The 27,987-nt window shown below is 54.8% G+C and overlaps 1 protein-coding gene across 1 annotated transcript; it reads left to right on the top strand.

Moving 5' to 3' along the window:
* The first annotated feature begins 811 nt into the window (after positions 1 to 811).
* On the top strand, positions 812 to 27,626 carry TANGO6 (transport and golgi organization 6 homolog). The gene is made up of 17 exons (XM_010718161.4): positions 812 to 1,521; positions 1,791 to 1,907; positions 2,555 to 2,702; positions 3,156 to 3,280; positions 3,754 to 3,916; positions 4,467 to 4,549; positions 7,181 to 7,293; positions 8,653 to 8,829; positions 10,006 to 10,132; positions 10,254 to 10,433; positions 13,429 to 13,563; positions 15,997 to 16,503; positions 16,670 to 16,727; positions 20,352 to 20,504; positions 23,621 to 23,772; positions 25,460 to 25,573; positions 27,245 to 27,626. The coding sequence occupies exons 1-17, from the start codon at positions 823 to 825 to the stop codon at positions 27,419 to 27,421; spliced, it is 3,228 nt and encodes a 1,075-aa protein (XP_010716463.3). The 5' UTR covers positions 812 to 822; the 3' UTR covers positions 27,422 to 27,626.
* Positions 27,627 to 27,987: the final 361 nt, after the last annotated feature.

Genomic DNA, 27,987 nt, shown 5'->3' on the forward strand with positions numbered 1-27,987 from the left:
AGCTGCACCCTGTGCGTAACGCTCTGCCCCACTGACCTGCGTGGGACTGTGGCACAGGCAAGGCTGCTTTCACTAATGTTTGCCCAAGCCTGTAACGGGTCTGCTCGCTGCCCTGTAAGGAAACACAAAGCAGAACACTGTGCTCCACAGGGCCTGCACGCCTTTAGCCACACAGCCACCCAGGAGACAAGCTGGGGATTCGCAGCCCTCCCGGTAACAGCCATAGCCAGGCAAGGTGCTGAACTGTGTGCTCTGCAATGTACGCCTTATCTGTTTGCTCCAAAGGCAGCGAGCATTTGGCTGCAGCCGTGGGAACTCCTCACCTCGCAGTCCTCCTCCTCCACACGCTGATCACAACAAGGCTGCTGCTGAGATGGGGCAGCTCCAGTGTGGGTTATCCCTGTCCCGTGCCCGCAGGTAACACCTGGCAGGTGGGAGCTTTCCTGAAACACCTGTTTTGCCGCAGTGCTGAGCGCTATTGCACCTGTGCAACGCGGGACTGGAAAGCAGGGACAGACACGGAACTGCCAGCCCTCACCCGAGCCTCAGGGCGCAGCTGGGCTAGGTAGGAGGAGGCTGTGTAGGGCTGGGGGACGGCGGTGTCCCGTGCCCAACCTGCTTCTCCGCAGCAAACCACGAGCAGCGGCGATGCCCCGCGCTGGCGAAGCCCGCACGCGAATAGTAGGAGGCAGCCCGGACTCAAGATGGCGCCACCCACCCCGACCTGCCCAAGATGGCGGCAGCGACGCATCTCTCCCTCCCATTGTCCTCCAAGATGGCGGAGTGCGGCATAGCCCCGCCCCTGCGCCCGACCTCCCCAAGATGGCGGCGGCAGGCCTCGCCCCGCCCCTTGGCGTCGGCTCTAAGATGGCGGGCGGCGCGGTAGAACCGGGGCGGGTGGTGGAGGCGCTGGAGCTGCTGCTGGGGCGGCCGGCGGGGCCCGGGCCGGACGGCGTTCCCCTACGGCCGGAGACGCTGCGCGACAACGCGGCGGCACTGGAGGAGCGGCTACGGGGGGAGCCCGACTGGGCCGCGCTGCGCGGCTTGCGGGCCGCCGTGCTGGGCCGGGCCCCCGCGCTGGCAGCCGGGGCGGAGGACGAAGCCGAGCCGGCGTGGGCTGCGGCTTGCGCGGTGCTGGTGCTGCTGCTGTGCCTGAAGGAGCGGCTCGCGGCGCTCTCCGCCGCCCCCGCCGCTCCCGCGGCCGCTCCCGGGGCCGCCCCGCCGCCCGCCGCCGACACGCTGAGCGCGGCGCAGGGCCGGGCGGTGCGGCGGGCGCTGCGGGCCGCGGTGGGGCTGGGGCTGGCCCCGTACCTGCCGCCGGGTGTAGGGCGGTGGCCGGGGCTACCCGCACCGCCACCGTCCCCGGGGGCCGCCCGCGGGGCCCGGCTCCGTGCCGCCATCGCCGCGCTGGTGGAGCTGGCCCGGCACCCCGCGCTCGGCACCCCGCTGCTCGCTCAGCACCTCGGCCCGCTCCTCGCCGGCCTCTGTCTGCTGGGCCACGGCCCCGCCGTGCACTGCGAGGTCGGTGGTCCCCGTCCTCCCGCTCCTTTGTGCAGATGTGTCCCCGCGGGCCTGGGGTTCTGGTTCTGGAGCAGTCGGGGTTTGGGGATGCCCGGTGACCCCGTGCAGTGCTGCTCCTGGCAGCTGCTTCTGAGCCATGTGTGTCTCATGTGAAAGAACAGATTAAAGCACTGTTGCACAAACAATGTGGGAGCTGGGTGCCGGGTGTGCGGAGGTGCAGTGCTCACGGCCAGGCTGCTCTCACCACTTCAGGGTTTGTGTTTTTCCAGGGCCTTTCAGAAGCAGAGCGAGCACAGAGCCGGGAGGCCCTGCAGCACATTCTGGATCGTGTCTATCAGCCTCTGGCCGTGCGGGAGCTGCTCATCCTGCAGGGCGGCCCCAAGCAGGTACCAGGCAGCAGAACCGTCTCCTGGTGCAACTTATGGCCATTACCTCTTTATTGTGTGGGGCAGCTGCTCAGCCTTGTCCTAGGATGCAGCAAACTGCTACCTGCAGATAGCAAGGTGCAGGGTCAGTTTAGGCACACCTGCACCTGGAAGGTTTTGCAGCAGTTCTGGTGAAGCAGAGCTGTCTGCTGCCTTGGTTCCTGCTGCTGTCTGTGGCCTTTTCAGAGTCTGCCTCTTAGTAGTGGGGAGAAGAATATGGGCAATGTTAACTGGGATGCAGCCAGGGCAGCCCAGGAGCGGGACTCACCACGTCTGTCCCCTTACGTACATTGAACCTGACTCATCCCACGAGCCCCTGTGTCAGTAATGAGACTGAGCTGCTGCCTGATCCTGGGAGATTTTAATTAAAGGAGGGAAGCTCTCCATGACAGGATGCTCCCAAGAAGGTTGGTCTCTTTCATTAAGCCTTAATTTGCTTTGTGCCCCTGGATGAAGTGATTTTAAACGTTTCCCCAACCTCTGCTCCTATGTGGTATCAAGTCCTCTGGGGCAGGATGCAGGCTGTTCTGCTTTGTTAGTGAGGGTTTGCTCACAAATGTGCACTGGGGAGAATTCACTCCTTAGCTTGCTCCTTTGTTTCCTTTCAGAGTCGTCCTGCTGGGGGAGAAACAAAGCCAGCCCTTGCTCGGTCTCCAGCATGGCTGCGTCGCCTTTGTGGCCAGCTGCTCTCAGAACGGCTGATGAGACCCAATGGGCTTCAGGCTGTGGTTCGGGGCATCATGGAGGGCACTGGTGGTGAGTTGGGTGCTTGGGTGCTGCTCTTTGTTTCTGGGGTTGCAGATTAAAGGACTCTAATGATGTGTCTGAGACAGCTCATCCCATGGGACGCTCTGAAATGGGGAACGCTTTTGTTAGCCCAAGCTGGCTTCTGTACTGCTCAGATTCCGCTTCTAAATGCGGCTATTCTGTTGGACTCCTACAGCATGAACTATGTAAGCACAGCATCCCTCTGTTTTCTTTCTCATGCACCTAGACGTTTATGGACATTGTTTTCCAGTGTCAAAGGCCTTGGACAACAGTTTTTCCTTTTCCCTCATTCAGCCCAGGTGTTTCCTGAAAGGTGGTTTGACGAAGTTAATAAAAACTAAAAGGCCATTTTTTGACCAGAAACGTTTGACTTCAGCCAAAAAACAGCCGTGTTGTTTGCAGTCAGGCTGAGCTGATCTTGTCTTTCTGTGCGTGGGACAGGTGGCACTGATGCTGAAGCAGCAGCTGTGGACTGGAGAAAATGTGATGCGGTTGCAAAGATCCTGGCTTCCTGCCCTCAGCAGTGCCTTTCCCTGGAGGATTACTACAAACACGTGTGCCCCCAGGTAGGTGCTGCCCTCTGCTCTCCACACAGCATGCTGACTGCCTGTGAATGCAAAGTGGGAGTGCTCTCAGCACAGTATCAGTGTTGTCAGTACTTGAACATCTCCTGACTTGAGCCTGGCTGCCCCAGTGCAGAGCTGTTTTCCTATTGTTCTGCCAGTGGGATGTGATTCTACCCTGCTCATGAATTTTCTGTATTTTACTGAAATACTGAGCAACATTGCCTGATCACACGAGCTATTAAGCATTCATTTCAAGGAGCTTTCTGTGGGGGAGCTTTGGCTGTGAATGTGGTGCAGGCTCAGGTTGCCCAGAAACATCTCCTGTGCATCGGACAAAGAGCTGCTCCTCTGTGTGGGGAGTGTTGTGCCCAATGTCCAGTAAAGCAGCACTGCAGGGGCTCCTCAGTCTCTGCCGTTAGCTGCATGGAGTCAGCTGCTAAGTTTTGTTCTGGTACCGCGGACTTTCCTTTCAGATTCTGGACTTACTGCACATCCAGGACAAACTGACAGCGCGGCAGTTCCAGAGGGTGGCCACCACGACGCTGCTCACCATGGTGAAAGAGCACCCTCAGCTGGCAGAGAAGCATCTGCTCCAACCTTTGCTGACACCACTTCTCCGCTGCTCAGATGCAGCAGGTAACAACTGGCGAGGGGACGTGTTGAGCCCTGGAACGGGGAAGGATCGGATTTCTCTTTCCACTGGTCTTTGTTTTTCCATCAGAATTCTCTCACGTATTGGTGACTTGGCTACTGAGGGTGCAAGCCCAGGTCTGTTGGTCGTGGATATGCCTAGGTGGCTGTGTGCGCCGTATTCACTAGCACTTAACTCGTGTTAGTGTAAGGTCAAATAGTGGGGCTTCTACCATATCTTTGAGAGCCTCTTTGTTCTGAAAGTCTTGTTCTGGTCTTCTGGATGGAAGCCATCAGTTCCCCACACTGACCGAGCAGTTCTCCAAGGAATAATCCTTTGGTCTGTTCTGATTTGATTGTAACCTCGCAGATTTTACAACAGCGCAGTGATATTTAGTACAGCTAACGAGGGCTTATCTTTTCCCGTGCTTTTCCCTCATGGAGGGTAAACAAGAGGATTATCTTTGGGCTTTTTGTGCTGGGCATCAAGGGGCTGACATTTTGTTAAAGACTTTGCAGTACGTGGAGGTGCTTATTTTTCTCCTCTTTGTTTCAGAAATAGCAGAGGAAGATTTGTCAGCAGGGACAGTGCTGGTGACAGAGGCAGAGCTCAGCAGCTGTGTGGAAGATGTGTTCAAGGTAGAGTGTGTGATCTGAGCTGGTGAGGGGTGTGTGTGTGTGTGTGTGTGTGTGTTAGGCCACAACAAAACAAGAAGCTCAGGCAGTGATGGTGCTGAAGCAACGCCTGGAGTTGTGCAGAATAACTTTGAATGAAGTACTGCACTGGAGGGACTGCAGCTTCTTGGTGGATACCAGAGGTGCTGCTTCCAAGTATTCTCACCCCAAAATGTTCTGTGAAGTAGCAGTGAGCTCTTGCTGGTTGGGTTGTTTTATTTTTTTCCCCCAGCATCTTTCTGATGTGTCAGTGAAAGTAAGAAGGGAGTTGGGGTGGTGGGCTGGAGGTCAGCAGTCCCCACGATGTTGTCATGTCCTTATCCTCTTGAGCTGCAGCAGGACCTGAGCCTTGCTAGGTCATGCTGTTTCCTGTAGGATGGCTGAGCCCGAGTGTTCTGTCAGAACAGCATCAGGCCTCCGGATGCGATTGTGGATCAGTAATATCTGAACAGGCAGTGAGACACGCAGGAGGTGCTGGCTGGGAGTGCCACTGGCCTGGCACATGTTGCTGTCAGTCCCTGGCAAAGCCAACGTGTCTGTCCTATCAGCATCAGAACCTGACAACATCAGGTGTCCCAGATCCGTGCAGGACATCACAGCTGCTGCCCACTGGGGGTCCTCAGCGGTCTGTCTCCTGCTGGTACGTCTGGTGGCTCAGGGAATTACAGTGCATCCCCTCTCACTGGGCAAAGTAAAGTGATGAGGGTTAAGTAAGGAAAAACGAGCAGCCTGCTCTGCAGGGACCTTTCTGAGCCTGACCTCGTGATGTGTGGATATCTATGTGCGTGATGTTAATTTTAAAACCTGTGGGTGTGTAATCTGTCAGCAGCTGCTGGGTGTCCTGCAACCTCATTTGCTGATTTGCCATTGGGAGCTGCTCATGGCACAGGATCGAGACTGGGGGCAGTGGTCTGGCCTCAGTGCTGCTCTGTGCAGCATGAGGGACTGTGGGAGCTCGGCAGCTGTCTGCCTGGTGCTTGGGTTCTAATCAGGTTTTGGGGCATGGGGAGGGCTCAACAAAATTGACAGAAACATGGGCCTTGTTGCTGAAAAGCTAGTTGCAGTCTGATTTCGTCAGTAACAGATCACCTTCCATGTTAGGAGAGAGGTCTTATGGGCCATGCAGTGTATGTGTAACACCTGTAGCTCCTTCCAGCAAGAATTATTAGGATTATTGCCCTGATGATTTTGGTAGGGAGCATCTCCACCTCTGTGGCACTGGTCTGTTCCCCACTGGAAAATGTTTCTGTCCATGTAGAAGGGATCCCTTACAGTGTTATGCTCAGCACCACAGATCTGAGCTCTGGTGTTGGAGGGAGAGGTGGTGTCCCGTGAAAGACCAGGGCTGTTCGATGAGGACCTTCTACAACCTCTACTCGTGCCTTTTTCTCCCACCAGTGTCATCAGTACTGTGCTGCCTGGCAGCAGCTGAACACTTTCCAGCAGAGAAGGACATCTCAAGCCCGGGAATTCAAGAAGGGGGTGACTGGTTTACTGGCATGCCCCTAGGCAGCCTAAGCTCTTAAATGCTGTGATTGTTGTAGTATTTTGTGTACTAATGATCTGTTGCAACTAGCTGGCAGGCAGAGACCAGTCTGGAGGGCTGCTCTGTGGCTGCTGCTCACAATGAGAATGCTTTTGGAGTTTGGGGCGGATCCCTGCTTAATAGCATAGTGCTTTAGGCCTGACAGTGGTGAGATTAGTGATGGAAGACCCAGCCTGCCATTTGTGGGGGTTTCTTCCTCATCAAATGTCATTTGATGCGGAGTGGGAAACCATCCTTTAGGCTTCATCTGGGAGGCTTTGTGTACAAAAGGTTCTGGTTAGGAAGAGTGGCTCCATGGGGATTAGAGAAGGCAAAACATTGGTTTGCGTCAGTGCAGCAGGCTAAGAATTATCAAGACAATGTCCTTCCTAGTGCTGTACCTGGGCTGTCACAGTGCCTCTGGTGGACCAGAGCCCTATTGCTGTATCCCCAGCTGATGGGAGGTGTGGGGATTGCTCTGTTAAAGGGACAGCATCTTCTGAGCTGGACATTGTGTGGAGAATGAGAAGAGGCTGTTTTTTTCTGCTTTATGGGCAGCAACGGGACTTGTGCACAGTGCCCTGGTAACAGTGGGCTGAGGGTGCTTCCAGTACTTCAGGAAGGTACTGCTTGAGGCAGAGGGCAGGAATGTGGTCCTACTGCCTCCTCCAAGCCTGATCAGTTCAGCACACCTCAGCTTCCACTAGGGACTGATTTTGGGATTTGGGATTTGGCTTTGAGTGCAGTTTCCTTAAGATTAGCTGACTCAGAGGTGTCTATTGCATCTCGCTATAGCTTGTGACCTGACCCCTAAGCAGCAGTCTTCCTGAGTTTGCTGCAGTGTTCCTGCAGCTTGGAGCCCTGCTGTGTTTAAGTAAATGCTGGGAGAAAGATGGTGTTGAAGGCTGCTTTTAATGCAGGATATACGTAATCGGGGAGAATGGGCTGAAAGGATGGAGGCTGTAAACACTGTGCCGTGCTCTCTGGTGTCAAATGTACCTTCTGTCCTCCCTTGGCATTCCTCTGTTCCACTCAAGAGTTTGACACTCTGTGTGCCCTTCTCTCTGTAGGTATACGTGGTTGGGAATGACAGCTCCAGCCTGCTTCTGAGGTCCTTGGAGTCAGTCCTGGGAGTGGTTTTCTCCCTCTATTCCTTTGCCAAGCAGAATGTGTCATACTTACGGTAAGGGAGGGCTGTGCACAGCTTCTTCTGGGGTTTTGTTTCTCTTTACCGCCTGGCTCTAGAGTACATGCTCTATATGGACACGTATAGAAGTGGAGACCAATTTTCTTACCCTGGAAAGCTTATTAAAAGCAGGCAGTAACCGCAGGCCTAGGCATGGTGCATGACCTTACTGTGCCCAGGGATGTTCTTGTCTTTACTTTTGTCTTCCCCGAAGCCCAGGTGTTTGGGCAGGCGTGCCCTGCGGGAGCCCTGCTCACCTCACTGCAGTGTGCAGCAAGGGCAGCTCAACCCCAGGCCAGGGCTGGTAATGCCAGGACTAGACTGGGTGTTGGAGGGATCTGTGGGGGTGGATTAGAAAGTAAAAGATCATCTTTTTGCTAGATAGGATCACTTTTTCCAGTGCATGTGGAATCTGCCTCTTGGCCGCTGTCTCTTGCACTGTGCCCAGTTCCCCCACGACTGATGTATGATGATGAACATTACATATGTCAGCTGTGGTGGCAGTGATAGTGGTCACCAGGTGCCGGCTGTCCTCTCCCTGTTCTCCTCCCAGGCTTTTCCTGGGCTGCTCTGACTTTGGGCCATTCTAGTACCTATGCTCCTAGTGGGTTTACATTGATGCCTTGGTGGTACTGGCACGTGGGTACTGGAGGTTTCCCCTATAAGGTCTGTGCTATTATTAAAGACTTCATTAATCACTTCAAAGAGTAGTGAGTGCTGTGGCAAGTTCTCAGAACAAGCCAAGTGAATGCTGCTGCTGGGTGAGCACAGTCACTGTTAGCTTTTCTCTTTACACGGGAATTTGGCAGGGGTGATGAAAACCACAGCTGCCTGGAAGCGTTCAAGTTTCCAGACCCCTGGCACAGCACTGCTACTCAATCTCATTAACCTGCATCTTCACTTGGCAGGGGTTTCCGTGCCACCTTACAGCGCTCCCCGTCTCCTTCCTCTTTCTTGGCATGGCTGACAGCTCTGTGCTTTGTCAGATTGGCACGAAGCATCGCGCGCAGCATACTGAGGCTGCGTGTGAGTGGCTGTCCTTGTACAAACACACTGTTCAGACAGAGTGCTCTCTGCTTGGCTGGGCTGAGATCTTGGAGGGCCTACGTTCTTCCATCTGTGAATACTAGAATGACAGAATGTACTGCCGAGCTCCTTCTAAATGGAAGCAAATGCTTTCAGCTAGGCAGAGCTCTCCTCCCAGAGCATCCAAGGAGGGTCTGTGCTCACTGCAGAGCATTCATGCTTTCCTCTTTGTCCTCAGACACACTGTCACATTGCAGTGCTGCTGCGTGCTGCGGGGAGGGCTACAGCGGGCAGCAGAAGGTCACCATTGCTCTGTGTCTGTCCCTGCAGCTCCCCGTGCCAGGAGGTGCTGCTGTGGTTCCTGGAGAAGTCAGAGAGGGAGACTTCGCTGAGGGTGCTGGAGGGCTGCGTGGGGCTGGCCGGCAGTGTGCACCGCCTCCACCCGCAGTGCCGCTTCCGCGTGGGCAGCGAGGGCGGTGCGGCCGTCGCAGTGGAGGAGCCCATCAGGTGAGGGCTGCTGGGGCACGTGAGTGCAGGGGGTCAGTGCCCTGCATCACCCAGCACCTGGGGCCTTTTGTGGGGATGTGAGGCTGGCAATGCTGTCCTCACTGGTCTCGTTCCCCAGGCAGCTGGGCAGGCTGTATGCACCAGCTCAGTGGCTCCGCAGTGCAGAGCCCTGGCTGCCAGCACAATCTGAGCATTAGCACACGCTCACTGTGTGCCTCTCCGAGTCCCAGGACTGGGCTGTTGGGTGTCTGGGTAGAGGACATACCAATCCCAGCACTCTGCAGATGCCAATTCCAGTTCCAGCCAGGGTCTGCCTGTGGCCAACCATGTCTGCATGGAGCTGGTGGAATTCCTCAGGCACAGGTGGCACTGTCTCAGCAAGGACTCAGTGATGCCAGAGTACCTGAGCCAGGAACCAAACCCCCTCCTGCTCTTGCAGGTGTCCTCTGCATATAGAGTCAGAGCGTGGCCATGTGGTGAATAAACGACAACCATTAGACTCCAGCCATGCAACTGAGGGCTGCTGAGCAGCATGATGTTCACTTCAAAGAGAGGCAGCAATGTTATGTGGCACATGTGAGCACAGAGTAGCAGCACACGCGGAGCACACAGCTCCTGCCAGCAATGTCTGCTGCATGGGTGTGTCAGCAGCTGCAGGCACCCATTTCACTACGAGTGTAACAAAACCTCACAGAAATGTGCTCTTTCTGGTTGCATTTCAATCTTTTCCTGACCTGAATTAGTAGAAGGTCTGCCTTGGGATTTGCACTGTTTAAACTGAATCTAATTTAAAATTATTTCTTAATGACTATGCCTCCGTCTGTCCTGTCTGTGACTGCTATGAGTGCTGCATGAATTAACTAGCGCTAGGGTAGGATGGTTTCTCTTAATGTTATTCTTTTAATGAATGTAGGTTAATTAATAAGCTGAGTGCTTGATCATGTAGACCAAATGAACTCAGCAGCAGTTGAGTTTGCTGCTTCCAGGCACGTGCTTTCTGGTTGTGCCCCAGAACCCACAGGCTGTCTGTGGAAAGGTGCTGAGGTTGATGGGGCCTACAGGGCGCCCCTTGGGTGGTGTCTGTGGGACTTATTCTCTCTGCCTCCTGTGACTGGGGACACAACAAACTCAGCTTGTGCTGTTACTGGCTTTCACAAGAATAGAAATCTATTTCAGTGATGAAGATGAGGCCCTTTACCAGAAGGTTTCCTTGGAGCAGTGCCACGTGGAGAGTTTAGTGGAGCTGCTGTCTCACTGTCAGCAGAACGGCCTGGCTGGAGACTTCTTCATCCACTGCCTGAAGGTGAGAGCTTTGCTGGGGGAGCATCCCTGGGGGTGGTTTCCCTGGGGCAGGTAGCAAAGAGGCTGTAATGCACCTTGAGGTGGTTTGCAGTGTCCAACCTTCGTTTGCTTCTTCCCATCAGGCGCTGACGAATGTGGCTGCAGAGGATGAAGCAGTGGCAAGTTGTGATGCCATGGCTGGACATAGCCTCCTGGAGCTGGAGCAGCACAGTGCTGAGCAGAGGAGGAAGCTGCTGGTCCTCCAGCTTGTGGCTGCGCTGTGCGAGAGCGTCTCGGACACTGTGTTCACCAACATTGCTCAGGTGGGTGATGGTAGAGCCCTGGGGTAGCATGGCACTGCAGTCTGTGCCCCTAGGTTCTAAGTACATAATTGCTAAGAAACAGCAGGAGAAAACTAGAATGTCCCCAGGAAAAGCAGTTTACTGAGTGAGTTGTGAGTGTCTGAACAAGACACCATCCTGTGCTGTATCAACAGGGAGGGGAGAGAGCTGCAGATGTAGGAGGGAGCAGCCAGCAGATGTCTTTATGGCTGTGTATTGAAAAACAAGAGAACAAGTCATCAAAACTCCAATTTTTCATATTTTTTTGAGCAAAATTCACTTCCCAAAATTTAGTAAAGCTTGAAGACATCTGCCCTGGGCAGACTTTTCCAGCAAGTGCTTGCTGTGCATCCATGCAGTGGCACCAGTTCTTTTGGCACATCTCTGCAACAACCTCTAGCTGTTGGTACAGCTCTGCCCCAACCTGGCAAGAGCACTGAGGCTCTGGGTGTGCAGCATGGTACAACCATCATATCATATCCCCTCTCCCTTGTCAGCATGTAGGCTCATGGCATTGCTCTGGTTTCTGCTGCTGAGCACGTGTAGTGAGTGGGGTGCCCTGTTGTCAAGGCTGGCATAACCATGGTCATGCTCTTTGTAGATGTCTTCCTGAACAAGTAGCTGCAAAATGTATTAATTACTGTAAGTTCAAAGGATTGTTAGAACATGGTGTTTTGTCACCCCGGAGCCCACACTGCAGTGGCACTGAAGGAGATTCTTGTCCTGCACCTGGCTGGCAGGGCTTTGTTGTGCACCAAGGCAATGCTTAACCAGCTGCTTTGCATGTTTAACTTCCTCCTTCAGTTCTTTTTAAACTCAGTGATCTGATTACACTGGTTACCTATGACTTCCTGAAGCAGAGCAGGTCACTTGCACAGTTTTTCTGTTTTTGGAACAGTGGTGTTTCTCATGCTGTGCCCTGCGGTGGCAGAGCAGTGACAGCGGTGGTCGCTGCAGCACCCAGCTTAGCCTGGGCACCAGCAATGTGCCTGCACCCTCCTTGACCCACAGACCTAAGCACATCCAGCTCTGCCGTCCAAGTCAAAACTTGGGAGTGGGAAATGGGAGAGGGTTTTGCTCAGTTTCTGGATCCAGCATGTCTGGTGTAAAAAGAAACAACCAAAAAAAAAAAAAAAGTGCAGACAAAAAAGCCATTATACTTCAACCTACAAGTAAACACGAGGGGTCATATTTCAAGGACCAGTCCCTCAGGTTCAAACAGGCAGCTGCATAGCTGTGTTCTTAAGCATTTTCTGCAGTACATGGTTCCTTGGGGGGTTTTGTTCTTGCTGCAGCTGCTTTGCAGCATGTGTTTGTGTAGAACAGAGTGGGAGCAAGTAGGATCTCTCCATGTGGGGCCTCAGCCCAGGGATGGAGATTGGAGGCAGCTGTGGACCTCCTCAGCTGCACATTTATTCTACATTTTCCCCCTCGCAGTTGAGTTTGATGAGGTTGATTTGATTTTATTTCCTTGGTATGCCACTGGTGATGCAGTATGCTCTCCTCCTGCACAAGACAGAAACGTCTCGCAGTGTTTCATCTTCCAAGCTTTTATTTTTCCTTTCTAGATGGTAGTGTTTCTTTAATTATTGGTGTTGATCACTGCTGATAGATTACTTGTATGTGACATTGCTCTCTTTGCAATTGAGTGTAGTTTCAATTTGTTCAGTTAGTGTGTTACTGTTTTATGAGAGCAGTTGCTAATGCGTTTTTGCTCTGCATTCTTGCTGTTTAACTGCACGTTCCTTGGTCCTTAGCCCAGGACATACCTGTGCCTTACCTGCAGACCCTCAGAGCCAGGCTCCTACTCTCTGCTGCAGTAGGGGACGTGTAATGAAGATGGCATTGGTCAGCTCTTTGAGCCCTGCCAATGAGGAATGTGTTTTACCCATGGTGCCTGCTGTGCTGGCAGGAGGCTGGTAACACAGTGAGCTGCTGTAGTAGTACCTTCTTGCTCTCTTGCTTTGTTTCCAAAGGAGGAGCTACTCCGAAGGGTTCCTCTCATTTTGCAACAAGTGTGTTAAGCAGTAGTGACCACTAATTCATGCTTTTCCCACCATGAATGAGCAACTGGCTCCCCGTTGCAGTCAACAAGTTCACCCAGAGCAGACAAAGGAAAAGCATTAATTTCAAGCTCCATTAGAAATGCAGGAAGCCTGTGGGATCAAAGATCTTGGTGCCAAGTGCTGAGAAGGCCAAAGTCAGCCAAGCGACATCATCACTGGCTTGGAGAGAAAATACTGTGAGAAAATCACCAAGTGTGACATCTCCCCCACCCCTTTAAGCCAACAAATTGGGGTTGCTGTTTGCAGTCCGCAGAACTCAAACTTTTCTCTAGCACAATCTTGTAGGGACCTCTCATATTTCCCCCTACTTGTCTCTATCCCCTTTGCTCCCTGTTAGCTCCGTTTTGCTCCCCAGCATCTTCCCATGCCACAGCCTTGTTTTCCCAGCTTGGGCAGAGGCATCCAGCCCTGTGGCAGCCAGTCTGCTGTGACCGTTTATGGGCCAGGCTGTCAGCACCTTTCTGCTTCAGCTTTGTTTGCTGTGGCTCAGGAAATGGATGATAGCGTTGGATTTTAGGTCTCATGTTTCACAAATACTGGTTTCCTCCCTCCAAGGGAGGGCTGTGCAGGGAGAGGAGAGGAGCTCCCAGCTTGGCTGCTGCTCCCCATGTGGTGCTGCTCCCCGTGAATTTCATCTGCTGGTTTAGAGGGCGGGATGCAGGGCTGTGTTGGTGTCTGGGTTTGGGGAATGGCAACGGTTTGGGAACTCAAACACATCCACTAGCAGAGCCCCAGTATGCTGCATTCCTGGTGCAGATGGGCTTCACCTAGATCCTGGCTGTCCCCCAGCTCTCCAGGGCTCCCTGGTGGGGCTGGCATTACAGCAGCTCCTTGCTGGGGCTGAGGAAGCAGCAGTGGGACTGCTGGGGCCACCTTCCTTCCTTCCTAACCATTCTCCCATCCACTGGCAGGTGGAGGAGTTCGTGGCTGTCACACTTCAGCGGGCGTGCATCAGCCTGGCCCGGGGCCACGGCACAGCAGTGGAGGCACAGACCCTGAGCATGGCCATGGGGCTGGTGGCTGCCATGCTCAGCGGAGCCATGCAGGTGAGCAGATGTGGGGCAAGCCCTGGGTCAAGGCTTTGGTACTGGGCTGATGGAGGTGACACAGACTGGATTAGGTTTGGGTTTCCTGAATACTGGTGTGTTCATGCACACGCATGGTGTGTTTCCTGGGAGCACAGCCAAAGGTCCCTTCCCAGCAGGTCACTCAGAGCGCAGCTGGCGTGAGCCCTGGGATCCTTGCCACACTCTTTATGGTCCTTGTTATCTCTTTCGGAAGCACCGGCCTGCCTGCACACGTGTGTGCTGCTTTGGGTCCTGCTGGCATTCACGAACCACTTCCTACTATTTGCTTTGTTCATTTAACCAAGCTCTCTTTACAATGCCATGTGTTCCTAATGAGAAAGCAGCCAAACAAAAGGTTGTGTGCTTCTAGCCATGTTGGGGGGTGGAACCTTGTGAGCCCTGCGGGCTCCATGTGCTTGGAGGATGATGCCTGTCCCGTCATCTTCGTGTGCCACTGGCTGCAGGGTCCTGGACATAGTGCTGTTTCAGTGTAAAAAGAGGCACAGAAAAGTTCTGCAGAGCTATGCTCGTTGGTCACAAAATGTTGGTTAATTCATTGATCATCCAAAATCTGCTTCCTAGAAGGTTCTGATAGAGCACTGCCATCACAGTCTCCTTATGTTATCATCTTTTGCATCCCTACGCAGCTGTGTGCTCTATCTGCACAATGTGAACTTCTGCATGTAGGCTGCACCACTCTGGAAAATCCTCTGTAAAAGCTGTGAGTTTCACAATGTCAGTCAAACAGCACTGGAGAGTGGTAATGTTCATTAGCACTGCGAAGTCATCATATTTTCTTCACTGAACAGTCAGCTGCTTTATCCCTGGGCTTGCCCAGAGGAAAATTCAGACATTAATGGAAGAAGATGATTTATTGTCTTATTAGCAACATTCCTAGAATTGGAAAAGGGACATTTAATTAAAAAGGATGGCATGTTCACAAATAAGGGAAGAACAAGCAGTGTCCTTCAATTAGAGCAAGAGCAAACGGCAGTTCTCATGTAATTAATGAGCATACTGTGGCAATTGATGTGCAGGAAGAGGAGGTGCAAAGCCACCCATCGGGTTCTGGCCTGGGGCCTTGCCTTTGCCTGGCCTCTAGCGTTGCATTTTCATGTGCAGCCCTGGGGCTAAATTGGGTGCTCAGCATGGGGCTGGAGGGTTTGCCTGAGGCTTTTGAGGGCCCCCCCAGCACCCCTGTACTCCATTGGTCTGGCTGCAGAAATGCAAAGGCTGGAGCTGGTCCTGGTCCAGGCAGCCCCCACCTCGCTGGTGGTCCCAGAGCAGCCTTAATGGGCCCCCTCCCAGGCCAGCCCTGCTCTCTCTTCTTAATGGAAGCAACTTAACTTGGCCAGCAAATTGAATGAAAAAGGTTTCCCAGGGCAGCTGGTGCTGGAAGCAGCAGGAGTGGCTGCAAAGCTGTTTGTTTTTGAATGGCCAAGAGGGTTTTTTGTTGCTTTTTTTTTTTTTTTGTCTTTACATAATCATCCAAATGCTCCCCTGAAACCTCCAGTAAAGCTTTGCTTTTCAGGCCTTAGCAGCCCAGCTTTTCCTCCTGGGATCTAGCAATTAAATCCTAAATCCAGGTTAGGGCAGGAACTTTTCCCCAGCCCCCAGGGCTGCGTGCTGTGCCAGCAAACCCCGCCGGGCTGCCTGGCACATTGCAACCACCTGCATGCTGCTTCCTACAGGGGATCACAGCCTTGGCAGAGCAGCAAGAGTGCTGTGGGATGAGCAGAGTGATCAGTGTCTGGATCTGATGCTGTGCCAGCTCTGGGCTTAGCATCAGGGCCAAGCATCTGTCTTTGTAGAGTGCTTGTGGTTCCCAGCATTTGGGGTGCTGCTTGGTGCAGGGACAAGGAGGTGTCCTTGGGAGCTCCTGCAATGCCTGCCCTGCCAGCTGCTTTCTCACCTTCTCCCCTGACATACTGTTCATTCTCGACCCAGAAAGCTACCATGTTACTTTGTAGTGCACAAAGTGTTTTATTTCCCAACAAGGAAGTCTGCATTGTTGGAGCTCTGTACAATGAGCCTATTGAGGTGGTACCAGGGAGGGAGGGTGCTGCAGTTGATACGTTTGCTGCTAACCTGGGATTTCACTTTGCAAGCTCATCTAGCTAGGGCAGTGCAACAGATCCAGCCATTCCCTGCTGTGCACCCTGAGATGTGATGCTTCAGTGACCAGATCTTGGGATGGGGCAGCCCTCGATGTTTAGCAGCCCCGCTCTTCTGCAGGGCTGCCAAAAGGCCATACAGTTCCCCCTGTCAAAGTCTCACGACAGATTTTAACCCCAGAGTACATCTCCTGCCCCCAGCTCACCCCTCACTAGCGTCACAAGGGAGCAAACAGCCCTGTGCCAGCATGAGCCCCTTGTTGCAATGGTGCCAATGCTGCTTTTCCCTTCCTTGCAGCTGAAATCGAGTGACTTTGCTGTCCTGAAGCGGCTGCTGCCCTTGTTGGAAGAGGTGTCCTGCACCCATCCAGACCCCGTCATCCAGGAGCTGGCTTCAGACCTACGCATCACCATCTGCACTCATGGCGCCTTCTCCACTGAGGTGGTTGACACTGCAGCTGAGAGTGTGCTGGGGAAAAAGCTGGGGCCAGGCAGGACAGAAGCCTGCACAGCTCCCTGCCAAAGCCCAGGGGCTGGTGGGGCACAGCCACAGCACGGCCATGACTGCAGCCAGCCCTCAGCTCCCAGGGAGAGTGAAGAGCAGACTGTGCACGGGGAGCCTTCTGCTGTGGGTCCTGCTGCAGCCCCAAGTGCTGAGAGCTCGGCCCCAGCTCAGCTCCATGAGCTGCTTCTATCAGCCTATGACCCCCAAGTTCCTGTCCGGGCAGCTGCCCTGCGCAGTCTTTCCAGCCTGATAAAGCAGCGGGACCCAGAGGCACTTCAGATTCAAGAGAAAATCCTCCAGGTACAGGATCTTCACACCATCACCATCTCCTGTGACAAAATCATGGGGTGGGTGGTGAAGTTTGTGGGGCAGAACAGCTGGCAGTGCCCACCTCATGTCGGTGCCTCATGTCACTGCTTCAGGGCTCCAAACTGCTGGTAACAAATCTGTTCCTTGATTTTTACAGGTTTTCCTAGAAAATGTGCAGCATGAGGACTCCTTTGTGTACCTTTCTGCCATTCAAGGTGAGCAACTCATGACCTGGGGGAGGGCAGCTGTGTGGCACTGGGGAGTGACAGCACTGTGTGCAAGTGGCTGCACCACATCCGTACGTGTGTACATCTCACATGTGGTACTGTGCTTTGTGTGGTGGAGTGGTTGGGCTGTGCAGGGTCCCTGGGCACTGCCACAAGGGCACAGCCTGGAGAAGAGCCCACCGAGGGGCTTTGGGGGTGGTAGCACCAAGGAGGGCTGCGTAGGAACCGAACCAACTGCACTCAGGGCTTTGAGCCCACTGCAGCCTCTTGCCATGGCTTTTCTGGGCTGGGTTGTCGTGTTGGTGGGAGTGTCACCAACATCACCAACAGATGAGTTTTTGGAGTGAGGGAAATGTGGCCTTTGGAGGTGTTGGGGCTTCATTCTCACCCACGTGTGGCTGAGCTTTTCCTGAAGCAGAAGGTTGAAGTTTCCCACTGTGAAGGGGCGGGAAAGCAGTGAGTGAGCTCTGGTGCTCTAGCCATAGCCCTCCTCTACCTTGGTGCTGTGGAAATAGGCCTGCCGGGGAGAGCAGTGACAAAGACTTAAGTAACCACTCCTGAGATTTCTAATCCGCTTGGGAGCCGTTCCCTGGAAGACACCTGGTTGTAGAGGAGGTTGAACGGATGTGGGGGAAGCAAATGCCAACTTGTCTGTGCCAGCCCCTGCTTCCTTCCTCCTGTTTCCCTGCAAAGGTCATGGTGCCAGAAGACACAGCCACCTCTTTTCATTCCTGCAGCCTCAAGACCAGTAGCAGGTGGTGCTGCTGTGCCCCTTTAAGTGCCGCGCCCTGAGCAGGCAGCAGTGATGCTCCTGCATGTTTAGCTGACCTGCTGCAACAGCAGTCGTCTGTATGGCAGTGCTGCATGGCTGGGCTGGGAGCTTAGGGAGCAGTGCCCCCTGTGCACGTGTTCCCAGGGACCTGCAGTGTCACTAGGAGTGGGACAGCTGGAGCTTGGGCTCGGCTCCTACTTCCTGAAGCTGGTGAGTGCCGTCTCCTGGGCCTCGTCTAGTTGGAGCTCTCCTTGTGCTTAGTCAATGGGTAATTAGTTAATTTACTGCCTGATTTAACTGCTAATGTGCACAGACCACAAGTGTGCATCCTCAGTGGAGCTGTAAGTGCAGAGGTGAGGGTGCCCTGCACAGTTTTACTGCTCGGGGTGTCCTCCAGCTGAGGATAAGCAGGAGCTGAGCACTGTCCCTGCGCTGGGTCCGTGCTTCTGGCACTAAATCTATGCAGGCAGGAACTGGGGCTGGGAATACGTGGTGCTGGCATTGCACTGCAGCTCTTTTAGAGCCCAAGCTGCATGGTAGCAGAAGCTTGGAGAAGGAAGCTGGAAGGACACAGCCCAGCTCTGCATGCCTGGGGCTCCCCTTCTGCTGGGCCCCCAGCCCTGCTGCTTCCCTGCAGACCCTTGGGACTTGGCCTGCTCATCATTCAGCTATTCCCTGTCCTGCTGTTCTGATGCGGTGGCACCAGGCTGACTGCAGTGATTTGCATGCAGGAGCTTCCAAACCCAGATGTGTTTAGGTGTCTGTGCAACGGGCTGCCGTTTCAGATTGCTGTCTCTTGTGTGTATGTGAAATAGCAGAGGTAATCTGAAAGGAAGTTGTTCCATGAATGTAACCAGAGCTCTTGGGAGACCCCTGTGAAGCAAACTACAAGCTTGGCATGGCTGAAATGGGAGAGGAAACTGTTTGCAGGGCCGGGTTTCCCCTGGAGGCAGACAGAGCTGGTGGGCAGGCAGCTCACTGAGGCTAGGTGAGCTGGAGACAGGAAGAGGGTGCACTGCCCCTGCGTCTCCGCTGCACTTGTAGGTAACCTTCAAACCTAGTTGGAAAGTGATCTTATCAATATGCTTCCCTCTCCGTGCCTGTATGGTCTTGAGTGGGATGGGTTTGTCCTTGCCCTGCAGGTGAAATAGAAACGAAGGCTGAAATATTCCCTAAGTGATTAATATACGGTGTGCAGCTGCCTCTGTGTTTCACAGCCTGGCTCCGGCTGTGATTAACCCTGACGCAGTTCCCTGCGGTGGTGACTCACGCTGTGTGCTGTGCTGGCACCTGCACCACACCGTACTGTGCTGTGCCACACCGAGCCACACGTGGGGCCAGAGGGCAGCAGGAGAGGCACCAGTGCTGCTTGTGGCTCCCGCTGTGCCTGCAGGGCTCGGCTCTGGGCACATAGTGCTGCTGCTGGGAGCTGGCTGCTGCAGCGACACAGATGGGAGCCATGGCACTGGGTCACACATGGTTGATGCTGGAGGAGAGGTCGCTGCCCCTCTGGATGTGCCTGGGCTTGTGGGTGGTAACTCGTGCTGAGTGCCTTGTGATAACTGGGGAACTGGGTTGGAGGTGAAGGTTCCTGGAGGGCAGGAAAGCTGGATCTGGGCTCACTCTCAGCCCTCGCTCTGGCTCAGTTTTTGGTACAGTCAAATTCTGCCATTCGTGTTTCCCTGGAGAGCAGCTGCCTTTCCCTACCCCAGTGCGATGGCCATAAAAGTGCCTGCATGCAGGAGCCTCAGTGCTGGAGGAGCTCTGCACAAAGCCAGCCTCTGGGCTGCACAGGAGGAGAGGGCAGAGGCCAGACTGGGCTCCAGGAGTCACACCCAAGTGGTGCCCAGAAGCATGCCCAGCCCGGTGCTTGCTGTGGCAGTGTCTTGCAGCGAGTGATGTCTGGCTTGTTATGTAGACACTGGGTCAATGAATATTAACCAGCGGTAATTAGTGGACACCTGCTGCCAACTGTTATTTATCTTTCAGTTTGGCATCCAGCTCATTCCACACTAGGCTCTTGGTGGTTTGGCTTTGTGCAGGGGGGGCTACGTGATACGCTTTGCTGAGCAGGCAGGGTACAACGTGCTCGTTTGTGCAGAACTCATGTTCAGCCTGGGCATACCTGCAGGCCAGAACCCAGCAATGCTGAGCAAGCAGTGAGAGACCTGGAGTCATTTCTCCAGTTATGAAGGAGGGATTCCTGCAAGGAGCCTGAGATGTGCCACGATCTCCTTTGCATCTCCCAAAGCACATCTTGGGAGCTAGAGGGGCAGTAGGGCCTGTCCCACACTGGTTCCCTCCAACACGGCCCCATCAGTTTGGTTTTTATCATCTGGAGCATTGTGCAGCCCCAGTGCAGCTGCTGCCTGCCTGGCCAGGAGTGGTATCCTTGAGGAGCAGGCTGTCACCTGGGCTTGCACAGCACACAGGCACTGCTTGGCTTCCTGCCTTTTGCTGGAACACTTCACTCCTTCCCTGGCCATCACTGTCTCACCTATAATGGATTTTGGGTCTGTGCCTTTTTGAGAGCGAAATCCTGGGGTTTTTCCTCCTTCCTGCCTGCTGAGGAGCTCTGGCATTGGCCTGGCCATGGGGCTGGGCACAATGGCAGCGTGGGCTGGGGCTCACCGTTATGCAGAGCCACTGTGGGTGCTGCTGCCCGGGTGCTGCTCGGTCAGATGTGACACACCAGTGTGCATTAGCCATCCCTGTTGCAGTGGAAGCAGGAGAGCAGCACACATCGCAGGTACCTGGCCACACATGCAGAGTACCACCCGTATGCGTGCCATCTTCCTGCTCAACTCTGGACCATCTTTCCCAATCCCTTTGACTTCCAGGTGCTGCCTTGCTCTCCAGTGAGTACCCAGAGCAGATCCTGCCCATCCTGCTGGCTCGCTATGGGTGTCCTGTCCAGGGCACAGAGGACAGCACAGCTGCTGTGACCAGGATGAAGCTGGGCGAGGTGCTGATGCGCGTCACTCGGGCACTGGGTGAGTCCTTGGCTGCTCTCTTCTCCCACTGGGACATTGCAAAGCCCTTGCAGGGTGCTGCGGGATGCTGCCCTCCTGTGCTTTCCCCACCTAAAGCACATGGAGCTTTTTGTTGTCTAGAAGTGGGTGTGGGGTTGGTCTGGGGCATTTTGAAGATAAAGGTGAGATAAAGCCCGGGCTGTGTCAGACTATGGGTCCTTGCTGTGCGTGATATCGCTCAGGACCATGGAGGGTATTAGCAAATGGGGCTGAACCCGCTGTGGGCATGGTGAGGCTGGAGGGACCCATGTAGTACCAGGGGCAGAGGGGTAATCTGGGAAGCACCACTAGGAAAATAAGCTCAAGGCTTTGGTGTGTTGCACAAAGGCCTGGAATTCTTTGGAAAACCCCATCCGCCCGCATATGGGGCAGATGAAGCCAGTCCCCGGGGCCTCCCAGGCTTCGCCCTGCCTGGGGGACATGGCCTGATAGGAGCTGGGATCCTGCCCCAGCACTGGGAGCTTCCCAGCTGAACCCCAAGGGCAAGAGCGGGGGTGCAGATCCCACAGCCATTCCCCCTCACCCTCAGCAGCCGAAACCAGGATCGGAGGACGCTGGGAAGCGCCTGGACATGCAGGGCTGAAGGATGAAAGCTGGATGAGGTCTTCCTGGCAGCTGTTGTTGGGACATGTCCTAAAATGCCTTGTGCTTCTCTGGTGGAGACGAGGCTGATGAGAGCAGGCTGTTGGTGCTCCCAGGGCACAAAGGGAAGGAGGAAGCTGCTGTCCCTGCTACTGTGGGGCTGTCGGCAGCCCTGTCCCATAGGGAATGAATTGGGCTCTCCTGGCCCCACATGCCTTCCTGTCAAGGTCTGATCCTGCTCATGCTGGAGAGGAGTGTAGCTGGCTGTGGCCCCAGTGCTGGCTCTCAGCTTGGCAGCCAGCCCTCACACCATTCCCACTGGTATCTGCCAGCACGGTGGCAGCTCTGTGCCACCCTTCTTCCTGGGAACGTAGGGGCAAGGCACAACCTGCCCGGCCTCCATGCGGATCAGTCCAATCTACTGTTATCCATAACGGTCACACTGTAAGGAAATGCTCCTCTCCAGGACTCTGAGACCACAACGGATCTCTGTGCTGTGCTCCGAGCCCTCCCTGCTCTACTCCCCCACCTCATGTATCTCCTACTGGCTTCCATTCTCAAAGCACACAGCGTGGTGCACGCTGCCTTGCCCAGCATGGCTGCACGGGACAGCAGTGGCTTGTTCAGGCAAAACAGTGACTGTATGCCCCGGAGTCCTGCTGCAATAAAAAGGAAGAGAAATCTTCCCATGTGAGGAACTGCTGCCATGTGCTGAGCTGGTGTGGATTTGAAATGTGATGGTGGAGCTGGACAGTGGTGTGTGCTGCTGTGCTCTCTGAGTGACAGCAACCTACACTTCCAGCCCAATGCCTCCTGGCTTTGGTTGTGCTCAAGGTGCACTGAGCTTAGCTGTGCATTAAGCCAGCAGCTGTGCCAGATGGGGAAACATCTGTGTACATCTGCCCAGTGTAGGGGAGGGCTGATAAGGCAGAAAGCATCACTGGGTTGTCTCATTGCTGCCAGCAGCTCCTCCATCCTCCCTCCTCACTACGGGAACCATCTCTTGGCTCTAGGCATGAGCAGCAATTGGCAAAGGGCCCTTTCTTTTAAGATAATAACATAATTGTGCTGCAGTGTGTCAGGGTTTTATTCCACTCATAGTTCGTTTGGATCCTTCAAAGATACTTTAACCTTTAAAGATGCCTCCTACCAGCAGGGCGGGAGCTATGTTTGCAGGTACGGGGAGCTCAGCCAGGATCCCAGCCAGGATCTCAGGTGTGGAGGTGTGAGGAGGATCGGACAGAGGGCTGCACTGCCCACAGCCAAGGCCCCAAGGGGAGGGCAGGGTGAGGGGTGCGCTTGGGCTGTGCACGTGGCAAGGCTGAGCCTTGGCACAGCCAGTGCAGGAGCACTTCTGCATTGCCCGTCCCCAGCACAGCCCCAGCCCTTTGTGCCAGGGCTTAGCAGTGCCAGCATGGCCCCGAGCAGCCTCCTCCTGGGGTCTGAGCATGGGCACGGGCCGTGGCACAACCTGAAGCTCTGGCAGCGGGCGGCACTGCGGGGCTCTCCTCCCTGCAGCGGCGCCTTTGCTGTGGGCTGTGCTGTGTCCTGGCACGCCTGTGTATTTATAGAACAAATTGCACCGAGTTGTTTTTGTTGCAAAGCTTCAAGTGTTTGAGATGAAGAATTTATCTGGTGTTTCCAGAAATGCTTTGCTGTCTGGCATTATATTGATTCAGAGCTTTCCTGCTGCCTTGTGCCTGGGGACCACCACCGTACATCCCTCTGTCCCCATCCCTTTCTGCTGTGCTACTGGAGTGGTGCCTGCGTGGTATTGATGGCTCCCAAGGACTGGGGGCAGCATGGCCATAAGCATAGGTTTATCCCCCTGTGCAGAGCGTTGCTTTCCTCATTTATCCCAAATACCGCCTCAGGTTAATCCTTATCAAAGCAGTCCCTGCTCAATGGGAACTGCTCTTGCAAGAAGGTGCCCTCGCATTTGAGAGCATGTCGGGCTGCTGTTCCAAGCATCTTTCTGCACTGGGAAATTGTGCATGCAGATCACTGGCTGCACGCTCGGTGTTCCTAATTAGCTGGCTCACACCTCCCGGTGCCTGCATGTGCTAATTGGGTGTGGGCTCTGCACACTGAATGATGTGAGAATTTGGGCCTTCACACTCCATTTTTGTTTATTTGTAGCATGTCACCTATTTGAAAGGCTCAACAGCAGACTGAGGGAGCTTGTGATGCCCTGAGCAGCCCCAGACAATGATCTGTGAGTCCCCGGCAGCACAGTAGGTCACCATTAGGGGTTTGTCTGCAGCGTGCCCTGAGCACAATTCTGCTGGGCAGAAGCATTGCTCTGGATGTTGCATCCACCCATTCTGTGCAATGCAGAGCTGCTGCCCTGGGAGCCCAGGGACTGGTGCTGCTCTGAGTGGTGCTGGGAGCGAGCTCTAGTGCAGGATGGGGCTCTGGCATCTCCTTGCAGTCAAACGCTGCACCATCTGGCATTGCCATGACCCACAGTTCTGCTGTTCTGCTCTCTCTTACAGGGGATATGGTCATCAAGCACCGGGAGCCCCTGATCCATGCCTTCCTGCGGGGAGCACGGAACCCAGACAGCACACTGCGTGCCAGCAGCCTCTCCAACCTGGGAGAGCTGTGCCAGAGACTCGGCTTCCAGCTGGGCTCTGTCGTCCATGAGGTATCGGCTCCCTCTCCAGCAGCCTCTGTCACTTCCCTCTTCCCACTGCCTTGGGACAGAGATCCTCCATCTGGGCAGCGGCTGTGCTGGGTGCAGCCTGAGATCTAGTGGGGACGGAGGCTGGGGGCAGCACTGAAGCCCCGTAGGCCCTAGGGGCATCCTGCTGGGGGATGTTAATGAGGGTGGTTTGTCAGCTGCTGGCAGGGTCGCTGCTGGGGGCACAGCAGCATGGTTTTGTTCACTGCTTACTGTGGGAGAGGAGGTGAATGATGTTTGCTGCTATTAGAGTGTGAAAGTCATTCATTCTGAAGCAAACGCTTGGGAAATTCTAGCACTGAAAGCTTTATAAATAGCTTAAAATGTCCCTTGTGATGGAAAATGATAGACAGCCCCAAGGAAACACAGCAGTTTCTGCTCCTCCCATAGCCATCTCACTATAGTCCTCAAGGCATGCTTTGTACCTGCCAGGGGCACCTCCTCCCCCTTAATGAAGCCTCATTATTCCTCTCCTTACTACTGATGGGGAGAGCTCCGTGCCCACAGGAGTGCAATGGCAGCGGCTCCCAGCCCTTGCTAAGATAGGTGCCACGGGGTGAGGTGTGCAGTCAAAACTGTGGGTGCTGCAGGGCTCGAGTGGAGCCAGTCTGCATCTGTGCATCTCGAGAGCTGTGCCCCCCTGCCCAGCAGCTGCCATGAGGGCTCAGCAGCTGTGCCAGTGCGCAGGGCTGGAGGGAAGGCAAAGCACCGGCACTGAGCTCTGGCTTTTTTCCCTGGGTTCCCTCTTGCTGCTCGCGCATCAATTGGGTAATGACAGCATCTGATGAGATGCCAATGCACCACACATGCAGCTATTTCAGGAACGTACTCACTCTGCTAATTCTTCCTCCTGTCACTGGCTGTTTAATTAGGTTCTTTCAACTCCAGATCTTCTTAAGGCTCTCAAAGACGTCCGCACTACACTCAGCCCCTGGCAGAGGCAGGTGCTCAGTGCTTTGAGGGCAGCACAGCCCCTTGGTAGCAGGGTTTCCGTGCGGGCTTTTAAGGACACTGTGTGTCACCTGGGAGCACACTGCAGTCCTGCTGGGCTCGGTGCCCTCTGACGTGGGCGAGCTTTGCAGAGGGACCGGCGCTGCCTCCCTCACCTGCTGCTGTGCTCAGGGTGACAGCTGACAGCCAGCACAGTGCCAGCATCAGCTGCACTGCTCACCCTGGCACTTACAATGCCAGATGCTCTGCAGGACTTGCAGCAGTTCTGATTTTTACTGCAGAAGTCCGTCCCCCTGTTTCAGTGCTCTGCACTGTTGCAGTGAGGCAGACGGCTTGCCTGCAGCTCTGCAGCTGGAAGGAGAACACAGGGCTGCATCCTCTTCCGGGCTTAGGAAAAGTCTCTGTGCTTCATTACTGATGATGAAATCCCATCTTGAGTGTGTGGCTCACCACTGCTCTGCTCTGCAGCTACTGACCATAAGCAGAGCTTGTCCGAGCCCCAAGCAAACTGCCCCAATTCTTAGTGTGCTGCTGCTGCCCAGCGACAGATCAGCAGTGCATGCAGAGCAGTGTTGCTGAAGGATGGAGATGCTGGGAGGGTTTTCCATCCACCAGACACAGGCCGTGTACCAGAGCCACACATTGTCCCCACCAGGTCACTCTGTGTGCTTGTGCTAATCTCCCTGTGCCATCCTCACAGGTGTCCTCCTGTTTGACGGCCATTGCCAAGACAGACCCTGAGCCAGAGGTGCGGAGAGCAGCTGTGCATGTGGTGGTGCTGCTGCTGCGGGGGCTCAGCAAGAAGGCAACCGAGGTGGGTCCCTTCCCACTGCATGCTGCCCCTCGAGAGTGTTCCCCACCCCAGTGACAAGGAGGGCAGCAGGGATGGGGCTGGGTGTGCATGTGGGGTGAACTTTCTCTTCCAGGCAGCTCCCCTCAAACTGGGGGTGCCTTCCTGCTCTTAGGGGCTGTTGCATCCAGCACCACCTCGACGTGTCCCCGTGCTGGTGGTGGCTGTGCTCACCCTGAGGGCCCCCTCTTGTTCCACAGTGCCTCCCAGTTTCCTGGCAGCAGTGTGTGGAGCAGCTGCAGTGAGTTAGGAGAAAATTAACTGAGCTATAATTACCTGAGCAGCTGCAGGCTCTCTGCCTGCATTATTGCTGATTCTGGTGTGAGCAGCAGTGTGTACCATGTTCCTGGTGGAAACAGCCTGGAGAAGGCTGGGCTGGGCGCACCAACTCATCCTCTTACAAACAGTGCTCTCAGCACCAGCACAGCCAGTATCAGGAAGACCCCAGTTGGGCACAGTGACAGCCCTTCTAGGTCCTCATTGCAGTTGTTTCTGTTTCCTTATCTCCTGTTTCTTTGCACCAAAGCTGCCCTTTTCATCTATTCCCTCCATTCTCGCCCTCCCTGTAGTAGGAGCGAGCAGAGGAGCACGCTGGAAGAGGCAAGAGCAGCTCAGGACAGTGTGCAGCCATTTGGGGACACACCAGTCCCTGGTGCATTATTCTGCCAGTGCAGACACGCAGCACACCTACTATGGGGCACGAGTGGGTTGGGGACTCTGATAGCCCCTCCAGTTACAGGACCCAAGTTAGGGGCAGTAAGGACACAGGCGTGTGGCACAGTGATATTTTTGTGTCACAGCCTTGATTTGCTTCGTTTCCCCAAACCACACAGAACGTCTTCCATTCATGGCTCCTCCCGAGCCCATGTCTGCTTGTCTCACTAAACCAACTGCCTCAGAACCTCTGCCAGGTGCTGCCTGTGGGTGCTTGGTGCCAGTGTCTGTGTCCTTGTGCTCAACCACTGAAGAGTAAACAGACATCATCCTCCTTCCTGGGGCAGAGGGGCCATGATGACAAACAATGCCAGGTCCTGGGAAGCTGTGGGAAGTTGCCCTTGGAGCCCTGGTGATGGATACTTTGACCTGGAGAGGACCTAAGTCATCATTGCCTTCCTCCCTCGTTCCCAGCAATGAGTGTGTTGGGACTCAGTTCCTAGGAAATAAGCAGCCAGTTCCCAGTTGGAATCCCCAGCAGCTCTGCTTCCTGCTGTGCCCCTCTGCAGGCAGTGACTCTGTGGCCCATACTGCCTCTTGGCTGCCAAGTCACTGGGGCTGCTCACAGGGCCTTATCCTATGAAGGGGCTGAGGGTGCTGCTCCCTCCTCGGGCTTGGTGCTGCAGTCTGGTGGCTGTCCTCACCCGCTGTGCTCACAGGGTTTGCTGCAGGGGCTGCCCAGCTTGCACCCATCTCCCGCATCCTCGCAAGGATCTAGGGGGGATCGTGTAATGCTGCCTGCGTGTGGGGAAACTGAGTCACGGGAGGGGAGGGCTATGAATCAGCAGTGCGGTGGGGCCGTGTCCTGGTGCTGGCCAGGTGGATGGGGCACCTGCTGGGGCATGCCATGCACTGTGTTTGGGGCTCATCCTGGTGCTGATGAGGCCCCGGCGGGTTCTGACTGCCGCCCGCTCTCCCCAGGTGCTGCAGGACGTGCTGCGGGACCTGTACCGCCTGCTGAAGCACGTGGTGGCAGCTGAGCCCGACGGTGCAGCCGTGCTGCACGCCCAGCTGGCACTGGAGGAGCTGGACACGGCGATGAGGAGCGTCCTCTTCCCTCCGCAGGTGCTGGAGAAGAAAATCGTGGTGCTGCCGTAGCGGGTGCCGGGAGCCAGGAAGCCACTTTTCCTGCTCCAGTGCTGTGTGAATTCGGTCCCTGGAGGAGATACGTTTGCTGTGCCCCTGGGCTGCCTTCAGCAGGTGTCAGCCATGGTGAAACCACAGCGGTGCTGGGGGCACGTCGCATCTCCAGTGTCCCTCATCCGGGGCAGCGTGGGGGGTGAGATTAAAAGGAAAAATCCTCTGCTGTGTGTTGTCTGTTTCTGGGAGCCACACAATGCCCTGGTGCCATCTCAGCCATGAGACGCATGGAGAGCCCCTGGCTACTGGGGGATTTGGGGTGTCAGGACCTTGGAATGGCCAGGGGTGTTCAGCCCTTCAGCCCCTGGGGTTTCTGTGGGCATCAAGAGGCATTTAATGAGCCTATGAAAAATGTATCTGGAAGCAGCTGAATCAGATTCAAAATGTAATTTTATCCATATTTGAGTGATTCTCCCAGGAGAAAATAAAGAAATGGAGATGGTATTGCCAAGCTCCTGTACCCCACCAGCACTGGAGCCCTTCTTCTGCCTATTTGACAGCGCTGTGGACCTGCACTGGAGCTC

The sequence above is a fragment of the Meleagris gallopavo genome, chromosome 13 (assembly GCF_905368555.1).
Source record: "Meleagris gallopavo chromosome 13, MGAL_WU_HG_1.1, whole genome shotgun sequence".
In the NCBI taxonomy this organism is placed as follows: domain Eukaryota; kingdom Metazoa; phylum Chordata; class Aves; order Galliformes; family Phasianidae; genus Meleagris; species Meleagris gallopavo.